General features: G+C 43.4%; 1 protein-coding gene across 1 annotated transcript in view; it reads right to left on the minus strand.

Moving 5' to 3' along the window:
• The window catches only part of SLC30A8 (solute carrier family 30 member 8), a 22,230-nt gene extending 8,203 nt beyond the window's left edge, over positions 1 to 14,027 (minus strand). Inside the window, exons 1-3 of the mRNA XM_056333392.1 lie at positions 13,948 to 14,027; positions 5,412 to 5,620; positions 1,342 to 1,488 (exon numbers count right to left, since the gene is read on the minus strand). Coding sequence (XP_056189367.1) covers positions 1,342 to 1,488; positions 5,412 to 5,620; positions 13,948 to 14,027 — 436 coding nt within the window. The remainder of the gene's footprint in view (positions 1 to 1,341; positions 1,489 to 5,411; positions 5,621 to 13,947) is intronic.
• Between the last annotated feature and the right edge of the window lie 1,130 nt (positions 14,028 to 15,157).

Genomic DNA, 15,157 nt, shown 5'->3' on the forward strand with positions numbered 1-15,157 from the left:
ATCCTGACTCAGAAAGCTGCTTCTGGACCTTCATGTTGAACAACCTTGAAGTATTTATCATTTGAGTCCTCAGTTCGGGTGTACAGGTGTCTAAAGCCATTTGAGGTACACTGACAGCTCCATGTATGGCTTGGCACAAGATGTATAGATGACTTCCAGAGTGGCAGCTGGACACTTTGTGGAACGTGTTAGGGCATTTCAAACAGCACCAATCACTTACACATGAGCAACTAAATTAAACCCTAAGACACACAGCATGGGATTTGTTTCCAGACCGAGATGACTAAATTAAGATGTCTACATGTAGGTGTGAGCTAAATGTCTAAACTGCCTCTGTGGGCAATGGACATCAGATTAATGGTGATTCACACAGCTCCCTGCTCCACTGACTGCCTGGGAACACACCTGAGTTTCTAAACTGTGAGTGTCTGGTGGCATTTGAGATGCTCTGGCCCTGTGCTTGTTACCCTGTGAGGTCTCCCGTGGGTCTTGTGTGACAGCTGCCATTCCCATGCATAAGTCTCAGACACCCTAGGGATGGAGCACTAGAATTCTATGTTTAGGCAGCTGAACAGAGTCTCAATTTCTGTTGAATGTATCAGAAACTTGGACCCTGTGCTTGTATGTGCTCACGTATGTGTAGGCATTGATATTAAGGTGTCTAAATCTCAAACAGAATCATACCCCCAGAAAATTTTTCTCATGTCTTGCCTTTTGTAGAAGCACTTGTGTTTGTAAAGCTTTTGCTGTTAGGTGTCATGCATAAATATATTGATTTTGGTTGAGGACAGAGAACTTTAAAAGCCTACCAGTGCTTCCACCTGATAAAAACCAGCAGTGATACAGAGATGTGCAGGGAGAAGATTTAGAAAATGGTAAATGTTAAAGGATCTCACTTTTCTACAAATATAACATTGTTGTCTTTTTAAAAATAATTTAATGAATTGTTTTATTATTCTATAAATGAAGTAGATCCTAATTTTTATGGGTATTGCTGCTTTTACAGAAGCTTGTGTTTCATAGTAGATTGAGGGCTCGGTCCTCCTCATACTTACTGAGGGAAGTTGCTGTTTATCTCAGCCAAAGCTAGCACCAGCCCACAACTATATTGAATAATGAACTGAAAGATACGTTTGCAGATAAGAGATGACTGTGCTCTTTACTTCTTAGAAGTTCACTAGCTTGCTTTGTTTGTTGTGTGTCCTGGAGGCTTTGAGGGCATTAGTGTGCTACCCCTAAACATCTACAGACCTTTGTGGGACATCGGCACATTTTCTAGCTCCTGCCTACGATGACTTCCCTTTCCCATTCCACATGCTCACATTGTGACAATTTTACTACCTGCTCGGTGCCACCCAAAAGTCAACTGTTTGGTGGGAGGTTTGGAGGCAAGCCACAGTGAGAAGAGGCTGATCAGGAAGCTTGTCAGGTCCACCAGGATGTGCGCCGCGTCGGTGATCACCGCCAGGCTCCCAGCGATCTGCCCACCTGTGTGAAACACACATCCCTATCACGGCTCTGGTCAGAAGGTTGAGTCAACCAGGTCAAACTCAAGAACTCTTTGCTGTGATTCAAAGGAAACACTCAATTTTCAGTGATCATACACATGACTCAAAACTCTTCAAAGATTGTTTCATTTTGTACCTTATTCAGACAGTGAAAGGTATGAATGAGTAGGAAAAAAAAAAGCTGAATTTCTTTGTCTGAGAGAGATCAAGAGCCCTAAGGACGATGAGTTGTAATATATTAGTGCTGTGGTTATGTTACTATTGGACTATTTTACTATGACTATTTTAATATCAGATTTCTTCATGAAAAGCAGTATTAAGGATCACATTTCCACTATCCCCCCACTATCTTCTCACAGATCACTGATATGTTTATATATGTACAAAACCTCAGAGACTTAGTTTATGGAATTTATTCCTATTTGTTATAGGAAAATATGCATGTTCTTCCTGAGTTTTGGACAGCTGGATGCGCAACTGTTTATTTGTCACAGGCAACACTAAAACAGGAATAAAAGGAAAGGTCCCAGTAGAAGAGCTGGGATAAACAACCAACTGTTTTGGTGATGGCATAGAGAAAAATGTGTTCACAGGAGCAATCTATCATTTTGCATCTGTAATGCATGATTTAATTTTCCTACTAGAGCTCAAAAATTGTGGCTGAATATCGTTTTACTTTGAGGGGCTTCAGTTTCATGTGAATTCTGAAAAAAAACCCACCCTAAACCCAAACCCCAAACCATTTTAGGCAATCTGAAACCACATTCTTTTACCCAGTAAGCCAAATATCATTATTTTGCCAAACTCTTCTAACCATGTCTCAGGGTTAAAGGCAAATCCAAAAAAAAAAAAACCCCTAAAAAATTGCTCTAAACTACCCCAGGTGCCAGTGGCTGCAGGAGAAGACAAGGAACACAGGCAGAAAGCTGTCCTGCCAACTTGTTATGGCAGGGGAACCTTTTCATCAGAGTAGAAATGTAGAAAAACAGAAATGTGAAGTAATAGAACCAAAACATCTAGTCTCTGTGTTTGGTGATATATTTCCATCCTTCAGTCATTTAATTAATTTCAGCTCACCTGTTTCTCCTGACCACAATCCATATGAAAATCAATTAAAAATGTCATAAAATGCCTCATTCAAAACTTTGGCAAGATACCACTGCCAGAGAGACCTGTAGACATATCTCTTGTTTCCTTATAGATGAAAAGGCTTCATGCCAGCAGGGTGGTCTGTTTAATTTCCTCCCATATGCAGATTTTAGATTCGAATACCTAATACTGTATGGTTTGTCACCACAAGAGACTATATATCACACATATAGGGGATATATTATTTTTCTATGTTTCCTCCCTATACATATCATTTAAAACTGTCTGAAAATTACTTCCCAAAAGGCAGCAAGCATGACTGCAGAATTTGGGGGCATCTCATTCTTTGCAGCAATGTGAAAAATTCAACAGAATAGGGATTTCCCAGAACATGGCCAGGTGTAAATGCACATATACTTTGTGGTCATGACCCAGCTCTTAGACTTTCACTGTTTGCAGGACAGCTGTTTCTAAAGTGGTAAGCAATTCTGCATAGCAGAGGGAAGCAGGCTTGCCTGACAGTGCACAGATGTTAACAACCAAGGCGTCAGCTATCTTTCAGCAAACAAATATATAGAGCACAAGCTGCCTGCAAAACCCAATTGCATTTTGGCTAGTGTATTTCCATCTTCTGCGGGACATTACCAGAGCTTGCTTCTAGATTGTCATCTTTGAAAAAAAGTTGGCAAATTAATGTTTTATGTATTGCTGGCATAACTAATGCCTTGGGTGAGCTTCTGAGATCTCAGTCTGCTTATCTTAGCAGCACGGTCAAGCCTTTATATTCCTTTTTGACATGAGGACACGTGTGGGGCTTGCCTCTCTTTCTAGTGCCCAAATGGAAATAAAGTACTTTGAAAGCCACATTTGGTCCTTAGCCACTAAAAATCCTTGGAAACCACTTTCATATCAAGGCTGTACACGGGATGTCGTCAATTTGACTGGTATCTCCAAATGTACAGAGATTTTGATGGATCTGCATTAGAAGAACAGAAGATAATTGTCTTTCAGAGACAGTTGGTATATCAGGCTCAGCCAACAGTGTCCCTTTTGGGAGAGCAGTAAGGGCCAGCACAGATGGTTTGGGCAAAAATATCACGGAAAGACCTAGGGATACAAAGAAGCACAACTTTTCAACCTCTTTGAGAGTGATGCAGCTTTGTTTCTTGTTTAGCGTAATTATGCCCACGAAAGCCGTTTGCCCTTAAGAGGAGAAGGAAAGGGAACATATTCTTTATTTTCAAGAGTAAAGCCTGTGTAATCATTATAGGCTTTTATTTCTTTGTGTCATTGCTCCCAACAAGTGACCTTTATGACTTACTATTACCTACAATGGATGTTTATAGCTTTGTATATCACAAAGCACTAGAAATTGTCAGTCACTGAATGGTCAATCATCAGGCTCAGGCAGTCTAGCCTAACGATTAAAAAAATTAAATGCATGGTTCGTAATTACAAAAATCTCCATAGACTGCTGTCTGTAACTGCAGTAACTGGTTTGTCAAAGTTTAATGGTCTGAAGCAAAATGGTCTTCAAGCCTGTTACTTAAGCTGTCACTGCAAAAAAGCTGTATGATTCATTAAGCAAAATGAAACATTTAGTTAACATATCATCTGTCCTTCCAATTATCCTCTAGCATTGCCGCATTCACCAAAATTAAGCGTACTGATGATATGGTTTTATTAATAATACATTACTTCTGGCACTGGAAATTACTGCATGGAGATTAGCGGTGTGCACCGGTTTTCATGGAGGAAATGCACATGACCTACGAACAAGGGGCTTCATGCAGAAGCAGCGCGTGGGAGGGAAGAGTTGGAGAAGTCCCTGCTGGCTTTGGCAGCCAGGGGAAAAAGCAGAAATGCAGCGGCTCTTTCAGTACCTCCACTTCTCACCTGTGGGGAAGACAAAGCCTTTCTGTTTCATTTTCATGGGGCTCCAGAGATGCAGAAGCTGGGAAAACATGGGTTTCAGAGGCATTCCTGGCTGATTTTTGTTACATCCCCTGGGGCACATGTGACAAATGTCTGTGGGATTCCTCATCCCTTTACCTCACCTCACCTCACTGCAGAGAAGTGGCAATTAAAGAGCCAGGAACTATCAGGTAGGCATAAATATCACAGAAGCCATGCGGAGAGCAGATCAGTTGGACAAAATGAAAGCTAATGCTCTATCAGTGAGCCAAGTACTTGTACTGGGTATTGTAGGATGGGTCCAGAAGTGAAAGCTAATTAGACAGGGGAATAATCTTCCATTGATCCCGAGACACACCAGCAGGCCAATTCAAAAGATAAACGTGCCCTGGTATAAATACATTCACTTAACTGTAGAAAAGCAGATGGTGAATCTGGCCCTGGATTTCCCTGGATTTTGTAAAGACTGTTGCATTTAATATCAGGTCCTGCTGCTAGCAGCTTTCATCAGTGCTGAGGTCTCATTGGCCTGGATAAATATATAAAATCTTTTAATCTTTCCAAAAAAAATGTAACCCAGTTTATTAGAAACCTTTTGTGACAGGATGCTAAGACATGCTAGTCACTTTCAGCTGGGCTTAAAGACCTGGGAGAACAGTTTAGACCATTAACTGATCTTTGTATTCCTACCCAGATTGCAATCTTTAAATGGATATATGAAAATATTTTGATATTTTCACCTTAAAAAAACCCCACAATTCCTGTAAAGACTGGGAGAAAGGAATGCTGTTTTATCCCAGGTGGGTTCACCTCTGTGCATCATGGGTCCCTGCAGTCGAAGTGTGTGCAAAAAGGCATGAATACGGCTGTGCTGGGCAACAAACTGAGCTCTCTCGGAGCAAATGTACTCCCCTGTAATCTCAGCAATCATGAAGAAGACGCAAATTACTGATGCTACACAGAGCTTCCTCCTGGCTCGCTGCTGCTCCCTTTTCCTGTTCTCATAGGCCTGTGAGTAGCTGTGACAGTGATGCGCTGGATTAGCTTCAGTGACTTCTGCTTCCTGCTGCTGCCTCTCTTCATTTAAGTTCTTCTGATGCCAGCTTATCCTTCAGGATTGAAAGAAACAGAAGGTTAAAAAAGAAAAACCCTGGTTATTTGGGCTTCTAGCCCTGCATCCCCAGAAACTATGTAATTAATGCTTTTGAAGGATAAAAGCAGCATTGGGAACAGCTGAGCAGGTCACAGAAGAGGCTTGCTTGCACAAGCAGGGCTCTGCAGAAGGGAGCTGCACATGAAATGACTGCTTGGCTGTGTTTCCCTGCTCTTTGGGCTCTCCTACATCATTTAGCAGTTTATGAAGCACAGAGTGACTTTCTTAGGCTGTGTATTTTATGCACACCGTGTGATTTTCAAAAAGTCATACATCATGCAAATAGTAACCAAATTTAGCATAGCATGGAGATAATTCGATGGAAAAATTCAGGTTTTTATTCATAACAGCTTTGTCAAGAAGACTACTTTTAAAAAAGTTTACTTCTTCTCAAATGTAATTGACTAAAGATATTTCTCTCCTCTTTTTGCATGCAGAACTATTTTATCTCGAATTTCCACATACATAGGAAAACTATCGATCTTCTGGCAGAGCCTGAGCACAGAAAATATTAGCCAAAAAATTTCAAAGGCACTTAAAAAAATCAAAGAACTAAATTTTCCATAGTATGCTGACCCTTTTCTGCCACTGATTTCATAGAAAGGCAAGAAGTTTGGTGGAAGTGGCTCTTTGAGCATTGCTCCATCACAAGTGATTTCCCAACCAAATCTGCTCTGCCACAAAAACTCAGTGCAGCCCTTCTCAGGGCTTTTGCATAGGAAATATGGGATGGTGGTAGAGAGATCCAGGGCCACGCACATTGCATTGCAACTGCAGGAGCTCCTGGATGACTATGACATCTGGTGCTTTCACTAGAGCAGCCCAGAGACTCCCCCAGGTGGTAAACAAGCACCTTCCCTCCTCCTTACCTCTCAACTGAGAAGTGCCCAAATGGCAACCCCTCCCCAAACTCTGTCCCAGGAGGCTCAGCTGAAAACCATTATGTCTCTCCAGATACAACATTTTTTGGCACAGCTGCTCCTAAGGTGATAACCCTGTTGGTAGAACATCCCCTGCCCTATACTGAGACTTGTGGGAGCATACTGTGACTTCAAAAGGTGAATTCTGCCCAGATGCATGTGTGTAAAAGCCAGGTAGCCACATTTTACAGCCATGTGAGGTCTGTGCATGAGGGCTGTGGTCTGCAAGCCTGCCCAGGGATGCAGCAAACTCCACTGCTCTTTCTGAGTCTGAATTAGCCTGGGGGCATGATGTGGGGCTGAGCTTAACTGCCCCAGTAATAACAGTCTCTTTCCCCATTCTGACCAAGGACTTCCCTTTGGGACCAGGAAGTATTGTTTCTTCAGTTGTGTGAAGGAGACCTGTGTTCTGGGATGTACATGGATCTTGGTGACTTCATGTAGCGTTTCTGCACTGTCTATCAAAGTGTCAAGATGCCTAAAATCTTACAGGAAAGAAATTATGCTGGTGGCCGCCAATCTGCAGTAGTTGATGTCAAGAAAAAAATCTTACTGAAATCACAAGCTTTTTCCAGCTGCCTTTTTGGGCAGCCTGAGGGGGCTGCAGTTGCTCAGCAGGTCCGAAGTCCTGCCAGGTACCCCGCAGCACACATCCCGCTGATGGGCAGGAGGCAAAGCCTCCTAATCCATGGAGCTGTGAATGCCTCAGCCCCTTGCATCCACCAGCACCACAGAGGTACTGGCAAAAGGAGAAGAGCTGACCCAACTAGGCAGCCAAGCCTTGTAACTGTAGATAATCAGCATGGATTTGGTTTTCTAAATATTATTGAGATGTTCCAAGGATGCAACATGTTCCCCTGAGTCAGCCTGTTTCCCAGCCAGGTTAGCATGTGGTCTCTGTTTGCTCAGCAGAGGCCACCGGTTCCCCCTGTACGTAAGGAGATTGTGTGAAAGAGCAACTGGTCAGATTTAATGCCTGATGCCTGGAGACAGTGAGTTTTCTTAGTCCCTTTGTCAGTCTTTTCATTTATCTTCCCCACAACAACAAATAAATGGGAGCTGGGCCGCCTGGGGAATGGGCTGCCCATCTGGCAGCCAGGGTCCCTGTTAGCCAGTCCTTCTCCAGTCTTTCAGTTTTACATTCATCAGGCTCCTCATGTGCGCTGTGTCACTTATGTACAATATTTTCCTGATGAATTAGACTCAGAAGGTACCACAAACTGATTCCTTCCAGATGGCTGAATGAAATACTGTAGTTCTCTCACTTTCCCCTGGAGATCAGGGTATGCAAGGTTTTCTTTCTCATGATCCCTCTCTGGAGTTAACTTGTAATGCTTTTCTATAGTTTGCATGTAAAATTAATTTCCCTTTAACTCAATTTTCATCAGCTGGCATTGAACATTAAAATCATCTTAACGACATGAGTCATGATCATCTCAACAGCCTGTCAGGGCAGGGATGCCAAAATTACCCCTGCATATTTCTGAGCCACCAAATCCTTTCCTTGCTGCTAACAAAATAGGTGGCTTTGTGATCCCCCTCCCTTTTTTAATCTTCAAGTCTCTCCATCAGCTACCAAAACCTCAGAGTAACACAAAGGATAGGAAAGCACTGTCCACAGATCTTGTTTGACAGATGTAAAAGCAAACAGAGACAGTGTAAACCCACGAATGTCACATTTTTCTGTCTAAAGGGTACCTAAATAAAAGTGGCCCAGTTGGCAGAGGTGGCGAGCATCCGCTGCTCCCTTTGAACTTGCAGAGCAGCATCTGGCCCGATAAGTTAGGAAAACTCCTGCCAGCTCCTGTGCGTAACCATTATTTTTTTCTTCCGAGAGCAAGCTGCCACTAATTAAAAGAATCTAAGAGATAGTTTTATAAATGTGTAAATCAAAAGCTTAAGGTGCAGAGATCAGCTCTGTCAAACCATAAACCCTTTCTGGGCGTGTTAGAGCAAGATGTAGCCTTTGAGCATCGGATCTCTGCACCAGCACACTGCAAGCAGAGTCCCAGATTAAAAAATAATTTTTCTCCATTTCACATTCCTTTTCCTTTGTGAAAAAGGTATTCAGGGGAATGTCACAAAAAGGCTCCTACTGAGTCATGCCCGGAGGGAGGGAAGTAGAAAAAATTAATACATATTGCAGATTCCACACAGATCATTAGCAAAAGCTTTTGATTACAATTTCCTTTTGTTTGTTTTCACTTGATCTGTTGGGTGCCTTGATCTGCAAGCTGATGGGAATAATTGCCATCCTCCTAGACCATTATGAGATCCTCAGCCAAAAGAGCAAAATGTAGAATCACTGCACTTCCCACAGGAGATCATCTCCTTCACAAGGGAAAATAGTAATTTTTTTGTGCCTGGAAGGATAATGAAACTGCCTTCAGAGAAAAATTTATCAGAGCCATAGTCACCTCCCTTATGCTGGCACCACTCCAATTTCAACTGATGTACCAATCTGAAATATTTCCAAGGCATTTGAGAATCTGTCTATAGCCTGGCTGTCCAGATTCTCCTTTTCTTTATTGTGGCCACAAAACAAAGGCTAATATTTATGTATTTGCATACTTTTAGATGTCTAGTAGATGGGAGTTTGTCCTGTGGTTACTTTCTTTAGTCTTATTTTGAGGGCCTGGCCATGTATGCATAAATATATTGTCAATAAATTTCCTTCTGTGTAACAGTTTAACGATAGCTGCATGGAGTTAGACCAAAGGTACACGTAGCCAAGTATCGAAACTTCGTCATGAGCAGGAGGGAATACACAAGGACAAAGTACCAAAAAGGAGCATGTCCGGAGCAGTACTGCACCCCAGTCACACAAACCTGGAGACTGGGAGGTGGCTGAGCCAGAGCTTGTGTCTAACAGTCCTTCACAGATCTTTCAGCCACAAACGTGGCTGACTTGAAACTGCTGAGTTCCACAATTTAACTGTGATTTGTGTAAAAATAATGCATTCTTTGTTACCCTTACACTGTCTGCCTGCTATTTTAATTAGTTCCTGTACTGTTAGAAATAATGAATTACTATTTCCTGTTTAGCTTCATCACATCGTTCATGATTCTATGTATGATTGTTAGACCTCTGAACCATCAGTTTTCTGAGCTGGTGTCCTAGCTATTTAATTTCTGTTTCATACCTCTTACTATTTTGGTTCTGATTTTTTTTCTGAGATGAAGTGGGCATAATGGAGATGGCATATGGGCAGTACTGAGCAGACACAGCCCTTTCCAGGGGGTCCTAATGTCACCTAACACAAGGGCAAAAGCAACGGGATGGGTTTTGCTGAGTCCGCAGAGAGGACACCTGAGACTGTGTGCTCCTGGGACCAGCTGGCAAGCTGGTACAAAGCAGACATAACCACAGGACCCACAGCTAAAAGTCTTCAGAAGTTACAAGAAACACCTAAAGTTTTCCTGAGCATTGACTTTTGCAAAGCACAAGTTGTGGTGGAAAGCCTGTATTTGATGAAGACTGTTTGATCTTATAAGAGTTTTCCTACTGCCTGCAGGAAGGCAAAAAAAGAAGAAAATATTCCCTACGTGCTTGTTACAGAAAATCAATCTCCACCTGAAGAAATCATCTCCCAGGCTCACTTCAAACTTTTTGCCTACTGGTATGAGCTTGGCAGACAGGAATCAATTACAAGCCTAAGGCTTCACTAATAGATAGACATAACCACAGGTCATGTTAATGCCCTGTGTTAAAAGCTTTTACATGAAAACAAGCCCTAGGGTTTTTACACATCTCTCCTTTCAGCATTGCCCACTTTTTTCCTTCCCTTTTTTTTTTTTTTTTTGTTGTCTGTTGCCTCAGAGACAAAATAAAACTGAAGACTTTGAGACTAGATGCGTCAAGTTTCACTTGTGTGATGGTATTCAAAATCCCACTATAATGACATATAAAGAACATAATCAGAAATCCAGATAACCATGCTGGATCAAGCCAAAATCTAGCTCACAGTGTAGTTTGTACATGAGTTGCAAATCCACTGACATATGAAGTGGGATATTGAATATTTCTAGTGAATCTATCTGATTTCCTTCTGATCTATCATCAGCAAGAAATAAGATCATCTGGCTTGTCTTCATTCCTGGAAACTTCAGGAATTTGCTCAAGACATTCCCTAGACTTTGATAAGTGGTTATCTAGATCACTAGATAGATGATAACAAATAAAAAATAACATAACAAATGATCAATCACCTGAAGAATTTATCCTCTCCCACCACCACCATTGACTGTAAAAAAAACATAGAAAACTATCTTAGACACCTAATTCATATCTAATTGAAAGGCAGATGATACGAATCTTTCTTGATATGACTTACAGACAACACTTTTTGCATAAAGCAGGAGGTTCTGAGTGCTCAGCTTCAGACCCTGTTACCACTGTGGTTCATACCCCTCCTGGAGGCTGGTGAGAAGTGGTGTCCTGCCCTGGTACCAGTCCTGTGTGATATCTTTGTCTGTTACCTACAGGAGGAGATGGAGTGCACCATGATCAAGGTGGCAGATGATGCCAACCTAGGGGGGCAGCTGGTACGTTGCAGGGCAAGGCTGCCATACGCAGGGTGGAGGAAGAGGTCAACAGGGGCCTTCTGAAATCTGGCAAGGATGAATGCAAAGTCCTGCACCTGGGACAGACATTTGAGACCACATCTAGAATATTGTGCCCAGTTTTGGAGTCCCCAGGACAGGAAAGATCAATAAACTGGCACAGGTTCAACAGAGTGACCAGGATGGTTGAGGGCTGGAGCACTTCTTCTGTGGGAACTGAAGGTGGGTTCACAAGCACCTAGTAGCAGCCTGGTGGTACTTTTGAGGAGGCTATTGAGAAAACAGAGCTTTATCGCTGTGCATGGAAGAAGGACTAGGACAACGGTCAGAAACTGAAACAAGAGAGGTTCAGACTGAATATAAGGGAGAAAAATAGACTGTGAGGAGATTGTCCAGAGACGTTGTGCAGTGTCTGTCCTGAGAGATTTTTTTCAAGAGTAAACCCTGAGCAACCTCATTCGATCTCATCTGACCCCACTTTGAGCAGGAGGTTGGACCAGAGACCTCCTGAGGTCACTTTCAACATGAATTATCCTACAAGCCTACAGCTGACCTGATTTTCAAAGAGTTCAGCTAAAGCCCAGACCCCTGTAGGCATTTCAGGTTTGGCATGAGAAACCTCAACACATCCAAACCCACTATGACTACAGACGGGCCTGGCATGTGCAAAGCATGCTCCCCCACAGCCCTGTGTGCAGGGAAAGGGGTCTGTTTTCATACTTCCTACTCATGTGGCTAAGATAAATACAGTTTTGTTCCCTGCGTATTGTAATAATGGCATTTATTAAAAAGAAAGGCACTGGGGGATGGCAAAGGAATAGGCAATCTGTGTGCAAAATAAATTCTGATGAAAGCATTAGAGCTGTTCATTAAGCCTACACACAGGGGACGAGAAAATGTGGTAATTTATACTAAAGGCTAAGATGACCTTATTGCTACTGAACAGCTTAAGACACCTGAAGCTGTGCGTGCAGCTGGTCTGTGCAAGCCGGAGCCCAGAAGGTACATGTATGTACACACACACACGCCCCAACACACCCTGCCACGCTGGCTCCAGCCCCTGGGCTGGCACTCTGGCTCACCGGGCTGCCAGGGGGAGCAGGGTGAGGGCTTCCCCTGAGCTGCCAGCTCTTCTGAACAGGTGGGAGACCCCAGCTCTCAGACCCCGTTTCTGGTTGTTGCTGGGGCAGAGTAATTAGATTGTGCTGTTAGTCAAATTTCACCTGCAAGAAAAGCTGAGAGCAGGTGCAGCACAAAAGCCACATGCTGGATGACAAGTCCTCCTCCTGGAGAGCTGTGTTACCCCTGCCATAATCCAGCCACCTCAGGACCTCTGCTGTGGAGCCCTCCTGGGACTAGCCCCCAAGCTCAAGGGCTGTTGGACGTATCTGCAGCAATCAGCCCAACACTCCAGTCGTTGCAGTGGTTCACCCCAACTAATTTAATTCCTGAGTTAAGAAATAATTATCAGAAAGAAATCAGCTCCTCCAGAAAGTGAGTCAGCTCTCAGATGGGAGGATCATCTGCCAGAGACTGTGCCCGCCACGTGCATCCTACCCCTCTTCTCACTGGGATATTCCCTGTTGCCAGTGATCAAGGGAAAACGAGAGCTTCCTCACAAGGCAGCCCAACAACTACCCCTGTCTCTGGGCACCCTTCCCCGCACTGTGTGAAGGGTTTGTCCAGAGATGTCCTTGTGTCCAGAGGTGTCAAGGGGCCAAAGGATTTCAAACGCTGAAGCTGTGCCCACAAAATTGCAAACTGTCAAAAAAGCTCTCAGAGTCTTCAGTAACTAAAATGAATTGCAGAATCATATGGGATCTTTTAAAAATATAAATATTACCACAAAAGTAATTTTGGACAGTGCCATGTGTATTTATGGAGCCATGTAATAATATTTAAATAATAACCCAGACACTGAAATGACTAAAATACGATGGCAGTGACCCCAGTATAAGAACAGGGAGAGACAGATTTCCATTTGAACTGACAGTGTTTACGCCAAGTTTCTGTCCCATACATTTTAAGAAAGCCAAGACATAAACAACCTGAAAACCAATGAGATAATGGAAATGTCAAGAGGTGCTAGGCTGTAACTGAGCAGCTATTTTCTTTTAAAAATACTTGCTGGTCTGAGTCAAGAGGAAGAATGAATAGAAGTTCAACTGCAAAACTATTTTGTGATAGACATTTATATTCATTTTTTAACCCAAGCTACAGCATATCACATGTTTTCAGGTCTTTCCTCACTCAGGCAAGCATTTACTCACAGGACCTCTGGCACATGAGAGGTACATCAACTCCAAGTCTGATAGACTATCCGCATGAATAAAATTTTTTGCAGGATCAAGTCTGTAACAGCATTGCATTTCTTTCAGACCAAATAGATAATTTAGACATTCAAGCATGAAGGAGCCCTGAATCAAATATGGTGTCAATAACACTATTATAATTCAGCCTAAAATTGCAGCATAATCCATGAGGTTTTGCATCCTACAATAAATCTACTAAGCTTATAAAATATATATCAGGAGACACTGGCTTCAACAGTAGATTGGTTCAATCCATCACAGATGCAGACACGTCAGGCTGCTGTCTAGTAAACGCATCAAACACTTAATAAGAAAGTTTGGGAAGGAAAAAATCAAACAAAACATTTTGAAAGTAGTGAAAGATGTTCCCTGTACGCACTGTGAAACTCCCCGTAATTTGACTGCTGCAGCCCGCCAGCAGATAGGTGATCTCGTATTGCTCTCAAAGACAAAGCAATGGCAGCGAAGGAAACAGAGAGTTGTGTTACCTGTCTAGGGCCAAGGAGTACTTCTTGGTGTCCCTCTGACTCACAAGGCAAGCTCTTTCAAGACCCTTTTTGGCAGCCATGAGGAAAGTTGAGGGGGAGGGGGTTGCCTGGGTTTTCCCCCGCCTTAAACTCTTTTTTCTCTGTTGGAAGCAGATGTGGGCACAAATGTCCTCCCGACTTAGGCAGAAATCACTGCCAAATATTTTTAAATGTAAAGCTTTTAATAATCTTCTCAAACCCACTGCAAGAGAAAGCTGCTTTCCCAGCACTGGTAGCGCCACTAAAACATGCCAACCAGCAACTAGGTGGCTATGTCAGATTAGGAGACTTGAGGCCACCCACCCCGTTTTCCTTGTTTTCCCCTCCATGCCTGACGCTGTGACACGCTCCGTGGTCAGGCAGTGGGTGCATGCGTTCCCTGCTGCCGGCTCGGGGTCAGGCACGGCAGGTTGCACACCGACGCGCACACAGGCGCTCGCATGGGTGCACTGAGAGGGGGGAGGAAGGTGATGAAACAGCCCAATTCACCTGGAAACAGTCGAACTGCTGTTTGCCTTTCTGCTTCCTCGGCTCAGGAGGAAAGTACACTTCTCTCACCCTGGCTCAGCGCAAGCCTTTTAATCTAAGTGATTGCTCTAAAGACTGATTTCTACCCCTGGCACGTTTGCTCCTAACGGTTTGAAACAGAAGAGACGGCTTATTATTGCCATTTGCAACACAGGTTATTGAAATCTTCATTTCACCGGGAAGGACTGCAGGTTGTTAGTTCTGCTTTATTCAGTTTGTTAGTTCCGTCGGCAGCCGCAGTCCCCGGAGGGGAGGAGAAGACTTCCATTCTCACCTCTCTACAGCCTGGCCTCACACATGCTCTTCAGTGCTAATGGGAAATTTTGCCCCGGCACTGCCTGTGTTTTACTCTGCCCTCAGCAGAAGCAGGCAGGGATGGAGATCCCTACCTGTGCGCTGCCTTCTAAGGAGAGGTTAGGAACAGGCAGTGAGCAAATGCTGGGTGCTGCATTTAAATTGTGCAGCTTTTTTGTACCATTGGTAGCTTAATATGTACATGAAGAGCTGGGATCTCCCCTCCCTTCCCCCAGCTTGCAGAATACATAGTCTGTCTGAGATCCATGGAGTCGGGGGGCGCATTTGTACATCATATAACTGCAAACAATTGGGTTTATGCTGTCAGAGATCCACATGTTGCCTCACA

Source organism: Falco biarmicus, chromosome 3, assembly GCF_023638135.1.
Source record: "Falco biarmicus isolate bFalBia1 chromosome 3, bFalBia1.pri, whole genome shotgun sequence".
Classification (NCBI taxonomy): domain Eukaryota; kingdom Metazoa; phylum Chordata; class Aves; order Falconiformes; family Falconidae; genus Falco; species Falco biarmicus.